Genomic DNA, 16507 nt, shown 5'->3' with positions numbered 1-16507 from the left:
TATACAGGAGGTTGTGGGTTCGATCGCGACCCTGACGCCTGTATATTTGGAGTTTGCATGTTCTCCCCGTAGTCATGTGGACTTTTCTCCGGGTCCTCCGTTTTTTCTCACCACACTGAGAAACATGCATTTAGAGTATTTGGCTGCTATAAATTAACACTTGAGCGATCATTAGTGGCCAGGTTGCTCCTGAAATAGAGCTACATAGCTCAGTGGGCCTTACCTGGTAAAATAAAAAGTTGGTTATAGTTAGTTGACTAATTCAATCCTTGCATTCATTTATAAACTACCAAACACACTTGCTTCATATGTTCATGTTTAAAAAAAATATTTTTTTCTGTTGTGCTGAATACCATACATCGCGAAAGCCTACGCGTTAAACAAACCAGAAGTAATAACATATTGATGTTTTTGCTGTGAGACAACCGATTGTTATAGACAGTGTCTCTCTTGGGAAACATTAACTTAATAAAAAAAGCAAGCCCTCAGGATAAATATTTGACCATCTCCATTTGAATTACACATAATGCAAGAAAATAATTACAAAAGTATAGTTCTCATACAGTCACCCGTTACATTACTGACTTGTTACCTATGGAGGGGGCGTCAAAACAAATGTGAACATTTAAGTCAGCGTTTGTCTTCACAACCTAATTTAGTATTCCCACCTGAAAGACGTATAAACAATTCTAATTTCCTAAAAGTGAAGTCACCGGACGTGTACAGTCTGCAGTTTAAGCCAGCACGACATCGGTAACATTGATAATGAGGCACGGTGAGATCGATTACACGAAGCTGCTTTAAAATAAACTGGGCTGCATGGGCCACTGGGTGGAGGAATACCAAAGAAAAGCAGCCAGCTGCTGCTGCTGCTGCAAAGGATGTGCAATGCTCCCCACCAACAAACAAAACACATCGGCGCACCGGGCAAATCAGCAGAGGCCGCCTCCTCAGCACGAAGCCACAGCCGTAACACGAAACGGCAGCGGCCGCAAATCTCGTTAACGAAGGAGCGGCTGCCACCGAGCGCTATCGAACGCAAAATACCAATAAGGCCCTGTTAAATCAAACGGGTTAGCAGCCAACGCCGTAATTGAACACAACACGAAGCTGAAGGCTGTTAACCAGGGCGGTAAACACGTCAGCCAGTGCCCCCCCCCCCCCCTCCACCACCCCACCTCACGCCAACGCCGCTCGTCGGAACCGACGGGAGGGCCGGCGGCGCCACCCACCTTCTGCGTCGGAGGGCGGCAGGCGGCAGACCTTGCGGCACATGGCCACGAAGGCCTGAAAGTAGCGCGTCAGGCTGTCGTCCGTCTTCTTGTCGAGGCGCGCGAACGAGCGGAAGCGAGTCCAGTCGAAGCGCCGCCGCTGGGGGTCGAACTCGACGCCGAAAGTGGAGACGACGCGGTAGAAGTCGGCCTCCTCCCGCCGTGTCCACCTGAGGACAACGGGGGCGCGTTGCCGCAGGAGGAAAAGGTGCCGAGTGTGGTTAGAAAACAAATACGTCAGAGACGCGAGGGGTTAGTCGGTGGCTCGCGGATAAGTCGCTCATTCAGTCGCCCTTGAGCAAGTTACTCACTTAAGCATGAGTCGCTGTGTTGAGGATGAGTCACTAGGTTGAGGATGAGTCAGCCACCCAAAGATAAAACAGTGGACCAGTAAACCGTGGAGTGCAGTTAGTTCCTTGTGGTCAATTCTCATCACTTTAGCACAATGTCTTGTGAAGCAGCCAGTCATATATACATTAAAACATCTCTTACCTGGAAGTCAACTGTGAATAAGGAAATTACCCACAAATGATTAAGACACTGACAAATCAGCCAGTCACTCACAAATCAGCGAGTCACCTAAAAGAGATCCAGTCACGAAGGGGAGAGCCAGAAATAGACCACCGCATGAAACCCTCTTTACGGATCGACCCCGACCGACCGACCGACGGCACAAACCTTTGGCGCTTCTCGAGGCGGGCGAACTCGCGCGCCCTGAAAGCCTCCTCGCGCTGTGCAGCGTCGCCACTGCCCCACACCAGCCCCGAATCGCCGGCGCCCTGCAGCGCACCGCCCAGCGCACCCCGCACACCCTCGCCCTGCTGCTGCAGCTGCGGCTGCTGCTGTTGTTGATGTTGCAGCTGCTGTTGTTGATGATGCTGCAGCTGCTGCAGCTGTAGCTGCTGCAGCTGCTGCTGCTGCTGCTGCACAGGTGGTCCCTGCGTGAGCGACGGCGACGCCGCCGCCGCCGCCGCCACCCCCGCGACCACCGGCAGAGCGATGGCCGAGGCGGGGGTGGAGCCGTGTCTGAGGGAGGGCGAGAGGCCATGCAGGCCATGCGACTCCACCCTGCCGCCGGGGAACGGCGGCTCAAAGGGGCTGCAGGCGGCGGTGGCGGGTGGCGCCGCCTGCAGCGTCAGCTCGTCGTTGCGGCGACGGCGGCGGCGCTGCCCCACCAGGCCTCCCCGCGCCTGTGCCTCCAGCCGCTGCTGCTGCTGCTTGTAGCAGCGCTGGTAGGTGGTCACGAGGCGCCGCAGGCGGGCGGTGAGCGCCGACGCCGAGGGCCAGTACAGCTTGCCCATCTCGGCGGCGGCGCCGGAGCCGCCGACGCCGTGAGGGTCTTGAGGGACGGACAGAGTGGCGGCGCGGTCAGCGGCTGCGGAGGGTAAACGCTCGCGACACTTTGCACGATTTTTTTGCTGCCGGGTTCACGTGACGGCAAAATTGAGATGCGATGTCCGGATTCGTACGTTGCGTTTTTTTTTTTAAGCGACACAATTATTCTTTGCCATATGCTTACTGGACAGATGGAGTACAATTGGTAAAAATCAATTTGTGCAAACTTTTACGAACAAATTGCTGCCCTTAATTCTGGAAGACAAAATGTAATTATCCGAGGAAGGAATTTAATTTCCAAGTGCTTTTCATCAAATATACCCAGGTAAGGTTGTAATAATCATCAATGCATTTACAAAGCACTTAAAATAACCTCAGAATCTTAAAGCACCTTACATCGCATCTCTCATCTCAACCGCACAAAAGGGAACCCTTCCTGGAAGCTGTCCCTATGCGGCACGACTCAGTAGCGTGTGACGATTGCAATGTGTAATCCCAAAATGAGTAATTAGCAGGTAACACAATTGGGCAAATTCAGACAATGACACCGGCACACGGTGGCCTTACTCTTTTCAATAAAGGTCGCAGGTGGTAGGATTGTAAACACAGGTCTTCCCTCCTCTTCTCATCTACGGACGTCTTCCTCATTATGTGTTGTAAGCCAAAGCCATTAGTGCAAGACCAAAGGCTCCTGGCTAATTGACGGCGATAAGCCATGGGTAGACGAGCGGGTGTACGAAGTGATTTTAGGACAATGGCATGCGCGCACTTGAGTAGCGAAGGGGCAAGCTTTGTGCCAAGGCCACTTCAAGTCATCAAAATTGCACCAGACTAAATTCCAGCTCCAAGCCATGGGGCACACGGCAGTGCATAATTGATCTCGTCTCCAAAATAAACAAATCAATAATATAAATAAACAATTCTGGCATGCAAGCTTTGATCAATATATAAAATCGGCACTGAAGCAATGAGAGCCTCAATTTATACATTCAATGACCCCATCGTGCTGTGCAAGCATGCAAAAAGTATGTTTCACTGCTCATCACAGAAGCATTGATGTTGAACGGACCAAAGCATCCTCAAGCTTCTATTGAATTTTCACATTTCTTACCTTCAGAAATGTCAATCTGTAAACTCCCTGGAGACATTGAATCATCCTGTCGAGAAAATAAAAAATTTCCATTATCCACCATTCCTCAGCATTCAGTCCCATGGTACACGCACTTTAAGGTTAAAGCAAAAGCGATGAATGAAGACATTTATTTTTATTTTCAACGGCTGAATGACTCGGGTGGCTCCTAATGTCAGAGCACTGAGATAGCAATGCTGAGATGCTGTGTTCAAATTTGGGGCGCCACTTGCGATTAAACACAAAGTTCTTATTTCCATAGCAAGTTTGATGGTCTCTGCTCCGATCATCAACAACCGCACACGACATTGTGCTATAAATATGGTTTTAAGCTTAATTTGGCCCAATTACCGCTTGTGGTGAGCGACGCAGCAATGACCATTGTTCAGCAAGATGGGCTTTTTTTAAGTCACTCCAGAAATAGCTCTGTGCAGTCACCTTCTTCGATTATTCGCTGACATAGTGTGATCACCTTCTTCGATTATTCCCTGACATAGTGCAGTCACCTTCTTCGATTATTCCCTGACATAGTGTGAGGTTCTGCAGAATGAGTGAGTCTTCGTGAAGTGCTTCTCACTCTCAAGACTTAACTCTGGCAAGCAATACCGGGATATACAGTAATTAGTGGTAAAACAGCATAAATATGGAGAACTGGAATATGTTAATTTACAATGACAAATGTACGTTTGAAGAGAGTGCCTATCGTATGAATGTGAATTTCTGCTACACGCAGACCACTCGAGTCCAAGGGCTGGAAAAAGTAACATACACACACACACCTCAAGGTCCATGTCGTTCTTGAAAATGGTACGGCCAGGTTTGTACTCAGGATCTTCAAACTCTTCAGTGGCAAATTCCGGACTAGTGTGAGAATTCATAAGGGAAAGGGATAAGTTATTCTTACTAATAAAAACACACGATGCTCATTAAACAAGCTTGAATACACATACGCAGACAAAGACCACTCATTTACTCACACAGGCTCTGAAGCAAGTGCTAGAATGCAACATGTAACTTTTAGTCTAGCTTCACTTTGAGGCCAGGTGGAATCATTAATGGTCGCTGGCTGCAGGTTAGGGGTAATACCAAAACAAAGATCCCCCGTATAGCCTAAACAGACTGCACGGGCAAGTGCTGTTATCGAGCACCTATGAAGGCCGGCACGGTGGCACACGAGGGGGTGGGTGGTCAGCACCACATCCGGTCGCCCTTTGTCTCCCCAGTGGCGATGTTTACACACGTGCAACAGGTACTCATTTGAGGCAGTCGACCTAGAGGAGGTCTCGGGCCGGTTCAGATAATCGTCACTGGCGTTGGTGGCCGTGAGCAGAAATCTAACTCGGGTCACCGTTTCGTAGCACTACCGCTCCCCGTTAAGGGTAATACCAAAGACAAAGATCCCCCGTATAGCCTTAACAGACTGTTGGGGCAAGTGCTGTAAGCCAGCACCTATGAAGGCCAGCACGGCACACGATGGGGTGGGTGGCCAACACCATGCCCGTCCGCCTTTGTGTCCCTAGTGGCGATGTGTACGCGCGGCACTAGGTACTAATTTAAGACTGAGTCGAGCTAGGGGAGACCCAGAACAAGTTCAGAAATCACTTGCCAATGGATGTTTGCCACGGCAGGAAATTAAAACGAGGTTGCCGGGTTCGTAGCGTCCTAAGGGGCCATCCATTTAGTACAAACGCATGGGGAGGGGGGGGGGTGAAGCCTCGATAATTATAATTAGTCTACATTGGCCTTCAAATGAGCCACAGTTCAGTGTCTTCAGCTGTCAGACAACAAGTACTAGCGGGAGAGGTGGGACTGTGGGAGAGGTGTCACTTGTATGCCACCGTACCCTTGACTGCTAGCTATCACGCAGCTCAGCAGTGAGTCGTGCTGCTGCTGCTGCTGCCCGGTCTTCAGTACCAACACTGGTCTTTACATCAGTCCACTGTTACAGCAGATGTTCAGTCGACGCACTTTATATAGAGACTAGTTCACCGAGTTTGAATTTTGTTTCAAGATCATAATAGACGTGTTTTTGAATAACCAGTCAGGATGGATAACACGGTCAAGTACAGCTGTTTGTACAAAGCTGTGTGCAAAGCTAGGCCAGCGGACACTAGAAAAAACTTTTTAAAGGGACGCAACTTAATTCTTTAATGCAGCCGGCGGTGGACAATCTGTTTGCTTAAACATGTGAATATTATTCATCCTTTATTGTTTCTGCGTGGATTAAATATCGGCCGTTCTATAGGATTCGGGGGGGAGGGGGGTGCGTCAAGCGTACGTACGCAGGTGGGGGGGGGGGTGTAAAAAGTACGCGTGCATACAGGGAGGGGGGGGGGTCAGGTTTTGACAGTTTTTTGCGTACGTACTAAATGGATCGCCCCAAAGTGCTATGCCACCACTCCTCCTCAAAAGCACACATGCGCATCTTTGGACCGAACCCATGTGAGCTCAGGCCCTGCGTGGGAACCCAGAGTTGATGACTGCTCACCCGTCAGCAAGGAAGTCGTAGTTGCGCTGCTCGGCGGCGATTGCCATCTGGTCAGGCATGCCCACGCGCTCCAAAAAGCACAGTGCTGGGTCCGCTCGCATCGAGTTGTACTTCTCGTAGCCTGCAGACGAGAGAAAGCACACGCTTTTAGACTGCCACGGACACTTCACAAGTGCACTGCATACACTATAAGGTGGCAATCATCGGACACAAAAGTGCTTGCCACAAATGAACCACACAATACGACACCATGCTGATTTCGTCAAAGAGCATGAACCATCACGTGAACTCCGGTCATCCTCGCAGCGGCTTTTGGCTGACCATCGAACGAAGACGGAAGGCGCGCTTTCAGATGCGCTTCTGCGGCCGTCTGGAACGCTCTTTGTTCCGATATTCGGAAGCCACTGGAGCTATGCACTTTTAAATCTAGACTGAAAACTAATTTCTTTAGAACTGCTTTTTGTGTTTAGTTTGTGTATTCATTTTCTGGGTTGCAAAGTGTGTGCTAGGTTAGGTTAAGTGTGATGGCTTTTAGTTAATCTGTATATATGTGTGTACTGGGTTGTAGTGTGTGAGTGTGACTGGATGGTGTATGTGTGTGAGACTGGGTTATGTGTGCGAGAGATGGGGCCTTACCATCATCCTCACCAAAACTAAGCACCTGCCTGGGTATTTTGTACCATCGGACACTCCACCCCCACAAATCCCAATCGGTGATGGGGCAATTGTGGAGAGAGTGGAGAGTTTCCCATAGGTGGGTTCTTATGACCGGCTCCAGTTTAACAGCAGAGGTCTCACTCCGAATCAGTCGAGCGGTAATATCTTTTCATCGGTTGCGTAATGCTGTGTGGAAGCTACCTGGTCTGTCGCTCCGCACTAAGCATCAGGTCTTCTCGGCCACAGTCATTCCCTCCCTTCTCTACCCTTGCGAAACGTGGACCCCCCTAATGGAACATCTTCGCCGGTTAGAAACATTTAGGCTAGCCTGCCTACGATCCATCCTGGGTTTAACCAGGCTGGATTGTGTAAGGAGCTCACAAATCCTTGAAAGATCTGGACAAGGTCCCATCGGTGAGCTCCTCCAGCAGGCAAGGCTGCGTTGGCTGGGTCATGTAGCCCGCATGCCCAGCCACCGCATGCCGAAACAGCTTTTGTTCGGCCGGATCGAGGGGGCTAAACGGGCGCGGCACGGGCTAGAGAAGAGATGGAGTGATGTGGTACAGGAGGAAGTGGAGCTGAGTGGACTTGCCGATGACTGGTACCAGCGGTGTCAAGATCGGCCTCTGTGGAGGAGGCTCGTGAAGGACGCTACTGGGCAGTTGGAGGCAGTCGTCCTCCAACAACAACGGAGGGCGGAGAAGCGACGCTCACAAGAACGAGCGGAGCGCCGAGTGGCTAAAAAGCACAGCAGGTTGGCACAGTAGGGGGCACAGGTGGTGCATCAGCCAGTCATCTTAGTCAGCCGACCCGTGGCACTTGGGTCTGCCCCGTGATCTCCTGCCAGCGGGCGTTCGACACTTCACGTGGCCTCAAGGTGCACATGGCCTGGCACAAGCGTCGTGGTGACGTCACCGCAACTTAGTGACGAATGGCGGCTGTCGTTGTTGTGTGCTAGGTCGACTCAGCCTCAAATAAGTACCTGGTGCGGAGCATAAAAATACTGCTACTAGGGAGATAAAGGTTGCCGGGAGTGGCACTGGCCACCCACCCCCCTCGTGTGCTGTTCTGGCCTTCATAGGTGCTCGCTAACAACACTTGCCCCAACAATCTGTTCAGGCTATACTAAAGGGGGATCTTTGTCTCTCTCTTTCTCTTTTTTTGACGTGTGCTAGTGGGGAGCGGTGGCGTAGAGTTCGATTCCCGCTCATGGCAAACACCAGCGACGATTACCTGAACCGGTTATGGGCCTCCCCTAGGTCGACTCAGCCTCAAATGAGTACCTGGTGTGGTGTGTAAACATCCCCACCGGGGCGGCAAATGCGTAAGGGTGTGGTGCTGGCCACCCACCTCCTCGTGTGCCGTTCTGGCCTTTATATGTGCTACTCGCTAACAGCACTTGCCTCAACAGTCTATTAAGGCCGTGGCGGCGGGATTTTTTGTCTGTGTGCTAGGGAGTGCTGCGAGTTGTACGGTGTTCACTCCGTGGTTGAGTGATTGTGTGTCAACCGCGCCACCGCACCGTGCTTGCAGACCCCGATGAGCAGCGACTTGTCGGCGTCGGCATCCCACCACGATACCGGCTGCTCCCCGGCCTCTGCCTCCGGGATCCAGATGTCAATCTCGCTGCACACAGCAGCGCCATGGCGTGCCCAAAATAACGCGTTAACAATCCAGCTGTACTCTCCATCCCAATGTACCATCTAAACCAATGTACCATCCACCCCAGTTTATGATCTACTCCAGTTTAACATCCAACCCATTGTACCATCCATCATAGATGGCCATCCTTCCATGTGTACTATTGCTCTCTGTTTACTGCTGTGGCAATGTCTTTTGCCAGTCCATGAAACCATTATTATTTTCAAAGGAAAAAAGCCCAAGCCAAGCAAACTAAAATACTTTTACACATAAGTTATCCCAACACTCATATTTAGAGCATTTGGCTGCTATACATTTCCTCATGATAAGCCACTTCATTGAGCTAGAATATGTGGCCAGGTTGCTTCTGAAAAAGAGGTATATAGCTCAGTGGGCCTTACCTGGTAAAATAAACTTTGTTTGGATAAACCTATTCCACACATTTCAACATGCACAATGTCATGCTCCATATGTTCAAGTGACAAGAATACCCCTTAGCCTTAAAAATGTTCGGAGCAAGTGCTCTTCGACTTTAAGCTAACATATGACTCTTATTAATAAAAACGTACACGCACAAACACACATACACCGTGGGTGGTGGCTGCAAACAAACAGAAACGTACCTGGCATCGACGCCGTCAAACACGCGGTCCGCATTGTCCCCGATCACTTCCTGCCTCAAGTAGTAGAGCATGCGCACGCGCAGCAGAACCCTGGATGGCAGCGTCAGAGCACAGGGGACAGCAACCACAGCTCACAGCTCTGCTCAATACACTGCAGCAGTGCATGGAGGCAAAAGCCTCTTACCACACTCTGGTCCCCTGCACCCACACTCAGCCCAGCCTCTATGCCTACCGAGGTTGGCGAGATGTTAACTACCTCGCCTGGTGTGCAGGAGGCCGTGTGTTCGATCCTGACCCTTACGCCTTTTGTATAGTTCGAGTTTGCATGTCTCTCTCCCCGTGGTCAAGTGGACTGGTATTTGGCTACTGTACATTTCCACATGATAAGCCACTTCGTTGAGCGATCATTTGTGGCCAGGTAGCTTCTGAAAGAGAGCTATATGAGCTCAGCGGGCCTTACCGGGTAAAATAAAAAAATACAAATATTTTATCAGTTTTGTTTACCAAAGATGCTGCTTGAGATGGTCGTTAGACAATGTGTATGAACTGCATATATTCTCAACCCACGTCAACTTCAAACACTTCTTTAAAAAAACGAATTAGCTAAACGTATTAATGCAATAGTCGAATGAAAAAAAATAAACAAAATCTTCGTGGGCAGTCAACAGCAGACATCCTCTTGTTATAACTGGCCCATACCATAAGAATGTGAATTTCCACAAGTTGCTTAGGACTGCCCCAATACTCAATTGAGTAGGGAGGCACTCTAAGAAGGATTCTTCATTCGCTGCTCCTTCTATTACAGTGGGTCTTTGAAACAACGTGAGAGGATATGCCATCTCCTGCATGTAAAATTAGAAAATGGTAAAAGTTGGGAATCGAACCCCCGATGCTCACAAATTGCAGGGCAAAGCAATGTGAACTCGGTAGTTAGCTGCGTCTCTACACCCTGCACATGCCAGGCAGTCCCAGTTTGTACTGTACAGTCACTACTCTACCAGTGAACTTTGTGCTTGAGTCGTTTTCTTTGAATATTTAATTGCCCTTTGCACTTTTTTAAGTTTAGAGGAGAGAGAAGATTGGGCTCGATGCCCCACCGAGTGGAAAGTGCGAGTGGGGTATATGTACGTTTATATGGGGCCTTTTGTACTTTTAAAATCCAAAAATCAATACCGATTACATTACAAGCTGTAAATTGGCTCAATTTGGCATTCATGTAAATAACGGGGTTTTGGGGGAAAAAATAAGAAGCGGATATACCTGGGAACCCAACCCATAAATTAGCAACGTATTTTGAGGACGCAACACTGTATATATATTCACTGCTCCTTCTTTCACGTGCCCCTGCTCATGGCAAGTCACGGTGGCAAGATGTTAACTACATCGCCTTGTAAACAGGAGGTCGTGGGTTTGATCCCAACTGTGACGCCCCTATATCTGAAATTTGCATGTTCTCCCCGTGGTCGCGTTAATTTTTCTCCGGTTCCTACAGTTTTTCCCTCCACATTCAGAAACATACGTTTAGGGCATTTGGCTGCTATAAATTTCCACATGATAAGCCACTTGGCTGAGCTACTATTTGTGGCCAGGTCGCTTCTGAAAGAGAGCTATGTAGCTCAATATGCATTATCGGGTAAAATAAAAAAATAGTGCGAAAAAATTGTTTTAAGTCTCTGCGCTCTCCTGCACAGGACTAACTTGTTGCAGTGGTGCTTCAGGTGCTTCTTGTAGCCATCGTCGAGCAGCAGGGACTCAGGGTTGTACTTTGCGAGCCAGTCCGTCTTGGCCGGGTCCAGCGTGCTGATCTGGGACTTCACCTTCTTGCCCTTCCGCCCGCGCGGCACCGGTGCCGACAGCCCTGAAGACCATCGAGGTAAAAACGACACCACGTCACGGAGCCGGCACGATGATACCCCTGGAGTTGTACACCTACAGCCCTTTTCGTCAAATCCACTGCCGGACGAGGCCATCCCACCACCGTGGCGGATCGTGGGGGTTGTTTGACCACGACACTTCACCACACCCCTCGGCGCGGGTTGTTATCGAAGGTAGGCACCGTAGACATGGGAGGATAGTACAGTACAAAGGATCTTCTTGCACTGGCCTCTGCTGCCCATAATGTATCCCCACAGTAGCCTATAATAGCAGTTTGTAAAATTTAAGTTGGTCACCTAATCTAGCACTTATTCAGGCTTGACCCAGCTTCCCTTGCGAAATTGGGCAAAATCAGGCACACTCTGGGTGATCTGATCACAAAACCTGACATCGTTCCATAATTAAACTGTAATTAAAGCTAGATTTTAGTGATAATAGGTTTTTCCTCTTTTTTTTTTCTGGCAACAAAACTGAAACCTTTTAACAAGGAATCATGTTTATTACATTAACCACAATACCTTGAACCTATCATTACATTTTGGTACTGGCAAAGGAGGCCTCATGATATATTTTAGTACTTACGTGAAGCTGGTTTTCAAAGGTGTTCACCAACACACTCCGGGTCCTTGGTATCTGAACCGGAGCGTGTTGGTGACCACCATATGAACAACTGCATTCTCAACTGTCCTCAGTTACTGGTCTTACTGGTCTGTTACTGGTTACTGGTCTAACACTGCATGCTAGGTATGAAATTAACAATTCATTCATGGATTCAAATCGATCCTTATGCTCACGACACGCGAATTTAATTCATCGAGAAAGGTAAAATTAAGCTATTCATGAAAAGTACGTGCATATGCCATGTGAATGATCCATTTAGGCTCATAGGGCCAGCCAAGTAGTACAAACCAAACGCAACAAAAGTGAGAATCAAATAAATAAAATGGTTAATGTGAGGCAAAGGAAACGGTTACTGGATTCAATCATGACCCTGAATCCCTGGTCACGAAATCTTGCCACGACAGCATGGACTTTGCATCTATTTATTTGTTTTTAAGTTAATCCTACATAATTGAGACCATTTAAAAATGTTATAAATATACCTTTGCATAGTAATACATAGATTACTGGCGTTTTAATTTATATTCAAAGAGTAATGAAATGCATCTTGAAGCTATAAACCAACCATCTCTTTAAATTTTGATCTCCATGACACTTACAAATAAATTGTTGAATTTTTTTGTTGAGTTATGTTTGTGATAAATTGAGTCCAATTAATGGGTATTCATTACCAAGTAATTGTGACTCGTGCATTGCAATTACAAACAGCAGGAATAATAATTTGATCGAAGAATATCCCGATTGTAACAGAATGCTGTGTTAACGTCTCCATAATAATGAGCCATTGCAGTAAAACTTGGTTTGTCACTTAATTAATCATATTACGGCTCTACGGACGTAGCGTTCAATTTCGATTGCCATGCGACAGAACGTCTGCATGGCGTAAAAAGGTGCAACCACCTACTGTGGATCACAGGTCCCTTGAAGGACCCTGGGGAGTAGCTCAATGGACGCGTCACATTCACTGGGTCTGTACTACTGCGCAGGTGTTTTTCGCTGTGTTTTTGGGTGGCGCCACGTGATGTTCACTCCACACGCTGGGGGGGGCTTGCTTCAGGCGCGTGGTAACAACCCCCAAAACACACTGGAATACTTCCTGGGTCGTGCTCCGACAGAACGTTCACTATGAGAGCTCAGAATGGAAATGTCTTCATATGACATGGCAAGCAGGTGAGGTTCATGGACCCAAACACGTAGAGATGAGTCTTCAAAATGAAATGGAAGCTTCATAGTCTCTTTCGTATTGCAGCACAGCCGATTTAGAGAAGCTCTTGCGGAGAAGTTAGCGACTGAATGGTGTGTGACGATGACTTAAAATCAGTGCAGCACGTGCATGCAAGGGGGCACTGATTGATATGTTAGCGCGAAGACAAAGGGAGCTTTTACGTTGTTGCTGTTATTATTTACAGCGTGGGATGCAACACACTTGCTGGCTCTTTAACTTCTCTTTGTATTTAGTTGTCACCGATTATATGCCAATCGTCTTATTGATGTCATGTCATGAGAAGAATAAGTATTCCTTCAGGCAGAAGTGCGTCTTGTCATGTCAGAAGACGCCAAAGACCTACCGTGATGTATTTCAATACTGGTGAATGCACACAACTCACAATATATGTTCATAATGATTTGATAAAATAAATCAATTTTTGCAGTCTCTTAAAAAGGCCCCTCAAACCCAACAGCTCTCCTCCTTCAGGCTTTCATGTTGTTACAAACGTGGCTCACCACATGCCAATCACCTGATAAATTTCCCAAATGTGATCCCTTAGTGCCGAGGTAAGCTGAATCAAGTGAAACACCACAATTATATCAAGATGTTTCGATAAGAGCGCATGTAATAATAATATATCCCTCCCCCCTCCCATTAATTCAACAGAATGTCACAATTTTGGGTGATGATTCCACATTATATTCTTGCTTGTCATTTGTACTTCACATCTGTGCTGTTTGTACTGTCTATAATGTTGATCTCTTTAGTTGTTTGCACTAATTGGTCCTTATTTATACTGCATCACTGCTTGTGACCATTAGCCTGAAGAAAATGTGTATGAAATTAAATTTTAAAAAGGGACTGCTTTGGGCTGTGGCTCACAAACACAAATAAGCAACACTCATCATTAATAATGTATTTTAACAGATAAAGACAACATTGCCTAAACTTTCAGGCAATAAGCCTTATTCAGAGTAGTACATTTTTCTCACGTGTTTATTTGTGCGTAAAATTATCACAAAGAAAAATTACATTCTTTTAAACGAGATTTGATGTATGTATCGTGAGCATAAGAATCTATGTTTAGCCTACTGGGTTGTTATTAGTGACTGGGCAGCAATAATAAAAAAATAAAATCATTACACTTGTAAATCTGGCTTGATGTCAGGTGGCTAGGCACACACCACACCATTGTTTTTAGTTATTTGCTTACTTAGACTTTGCACTCCTCGTTTTTTGTTGTTGTAACTTTATGACCCACCTCAACTGGAACATTTGTGGGAAAAAAAAACACCTTCATTGCCCATTGGATTTATCAAGGATAAATAAAGATTCTCATTCTCACTCGGGAAGGTGACACACCACTACTGGCGGGCCCCTCAAACCGACACCAGAAAACCCTTTTGAGCAGTCACGGCCGGAACCTCGCGAATGGCACAAGCGGGGAGGGGGAGTGCCAGGGGAAGAGGGCCTCACCCGAGTGGTTTTGCAGGGTGCGCGCCTGCCCGTCGTGCGAGGGGGTGATGAGGTCCCACATGAAGCCCTTGATGCGCTCGTCGCCGCGGTAGTGCAGCAGGCAGTAGGCCATGGACACGCGACATATGAGCTCCACGTCGCGCTCCACCAGCTGGCGCTTGAAGCGGCCATGCCGCAAGATGTCCGGCCACCGGCCCCAGCTGAGGGCGGCCGTACCAGGGGGGGCAGGGGAGAGCGAGCGCAAGTGACGCTTGGGTTCACATCGATTCTGTGTAATACAGCGCTCAACACACTGATGCGCAACACTACTCATTAACATTTGATCACCTTCTTGCACTGTATTGTTGACTCGTGAAGCTTTTACTGGCCAGGTGGCATGGCAGTCAGAATGTCCTTTTTTTGACAATAAAAATGGCAATACGAGTTCAAACCCTGGTCAGGGGTCAATCATCCCCCCCAGGGTTAATAAAATGAGTACCAATTCGTGGAAAATCAACAGTGGTTGCACAATGGTAATACAAGCACGTTTTCTTAGGAACGTGGAATTTCCAAGCTTAGTTTGTGCAGTCATTAATGGAGAGGATCACAGCCCCACACATGCTTGAGAATAGGGAGACGCATTGGCCTTGAGCACCCGCTCATGTTGTCTGCCATTACAATCTCCCAGCATGTTCAACCGTCAAAGAACGTTTTGTAACTGCAAGATGGCGAAGATGATAATGACGCGTGGTGATCGTTCAAGCACAAGGCGCGGTTTCATCACGTTAAATATATCTCTTTCAGAGCGCATATCTCTGCAACGTATTTTCTGTGAAGTGATGGTGCATTACAGATAATGATAACACAACAGATCAGATGTTGTGTTATCCGACGTAACAAGAATACAATACAATGGTCATGAATGCCAATGGGGATTGACATTAAGTGAGTAAATGCTGCTGATATCTCACTGCCGAGGTGTGCTTCATGCAAACAGACACAAACCCGGTGCACACACATTGCACGTGTGCACTTGTACATCCACACCTAGCACACACGCGTGCACGCACACACACACACACACTTGCAACCACAACCCCCTGAAAGCATGTTGCACATTCTGCACTAAGGGCATGCCGACAGCAAAGCTCAATTTCCAATTAATTACGAATCTAATTAATGCAAGGGCTTTAAAACGGTATGGTAATGGCGAACCAAACAACAAATGTCGAAGCATGGATGTGCGCATGCACGACGTCGCTTGGAAATAACATTCACGGACAAATATTCCGTTAAACATATTTTTAGATCACATCTTACACCGTGATTTTAGACAAAAAGATATCGTGCACAAGTGTTTACACGATAAATTGCTTAATTAAATGATAATCCATCATTTGCATTAACTGGTTCATCAAGTAAATTGATTGCGACAGCTCTAATTACCATTCGCCCAGCCGCTCGCGGCTTTAAGTTTGTTAGGGGTATCCGAGCATGTAAACCTTCGTTATGCGACATTTACGGCATTAACATATTTTAGTTAACGAGCCCCCCTACTGTGGAGCTCGTGGTTATGAGAGCCACGCGTAACACGCTACGACACGGCGGCATAGATGCCACGGTCACCAATACAGTACATGGTGGTGTGAGCCATCTTTGAGAGGTGCGCTTTGTAAACACAAGACGCAGTAGAGGCAAAAAACAGTGCCTATAGTTGATTTATCCACAGGATATTTTTTTTCCCAGTTTCAACTTGATGAAATAGGCTTCACTCTTTCCGGAAAGAACACAGGTGTTAAGATGTTCAAACACCAAATAGACACCCATTGCAAGGCATCAAGTCTGCACTAACATGCTCGTGGTAAAACATGTAAACAAACATGTATTTTTGTTCTCATTATTTTATTTTTTCGTGTTTACTTCTGGGGAAAACATCCATTGAGATATCCGTTTAAATGTTCAGTTGTCAGTCTCTCCCACTCATTGTGGACAACAATGAAGCAGGAGGATGAAGTGCCACATGAACTACAGATATAGTTCCTGCATGGAGCCTGCTCGCCCTTTCTATATCTGTATTGCACTCCGAGCTGGGCCAGAGTAGCGCTGTGTAAAGAGGCTTTTAATTAATGAGTGGATGACATGTTCAGTTCCCAGTTGAGGATGAACTAAACCCACAGTCTCTCTGGGATTGATAAAACGAGT

General features: G+C 47.5%; 1 protein-coding gene across 14 annotated transcripts in view; it reads right to left on the bottom strand.

Annotated features, from left to right (window-relative positions):
- Positions 1-16507, bottom strand: part of LOC116944118 (chromodomain-helicase-DNA-binding protein 9-like) — a 171174-nt gene that overhangs the window by 14000 nt on the left and 140667 nt on the right. For 13 of the 14 annotated variants that reach the window (XM_076068299.1, XM_076068305.1, XM_076068309.1 and 10 more), the window contains 9 exons: positions 14327-14526; positions 10843-11002; positions 9145-9234; positions 8403-8506; positions 6224-6344; positions 4515-4596; positions 3718-3763; positions 1950-2646; positions 1233-1441 (listed from right to left, as the gene is read on the bottom strand). In XM_076068299.1, the coding sequence (XP_075924414.1) occupies positions 1233-1441; positions 1950-2646; positions 3718-3763; positions 4515-4596; positions 6224-6344; positions 8403-8506; positions 9145-9234; positions 10843-11002; positions 14327-14526 (1709 nt within the window). The remainder of the gene's footprint in view (positions 1-1232; positions 1442-1949; positions 2647-3717; positions 3764-4514; positions 4597-6223; positions 6345-8402; positions 8507-9144; positions 9235-10842; positions 11003-14326; positions 14527-16507) is intronic. The other variant, XM_076068303.1, reaches the window with a different exon arrangement.

The sequence above is a fragment of the Petromyzon marinus genome, chromosome 20 (genome assembly GCF_048934315.1).
Source record: "Petromyzon marinus isolate PM22_M1 ecotype Great Lakes invasive population chromosome 20, UKy_Petmar_22M1.pri1.0, whole genome shotgun sequence".
Lineage (NCBI taxonomy): Eukaryota > Metazoa > Chordata > Hyperoartia > Petromyzontiformes > Petromyzontidae > Petromyzon > Petromyzon marinus.
This window is presented reverse-complemented; position numbering and strand designations above follow the sequence as displayed.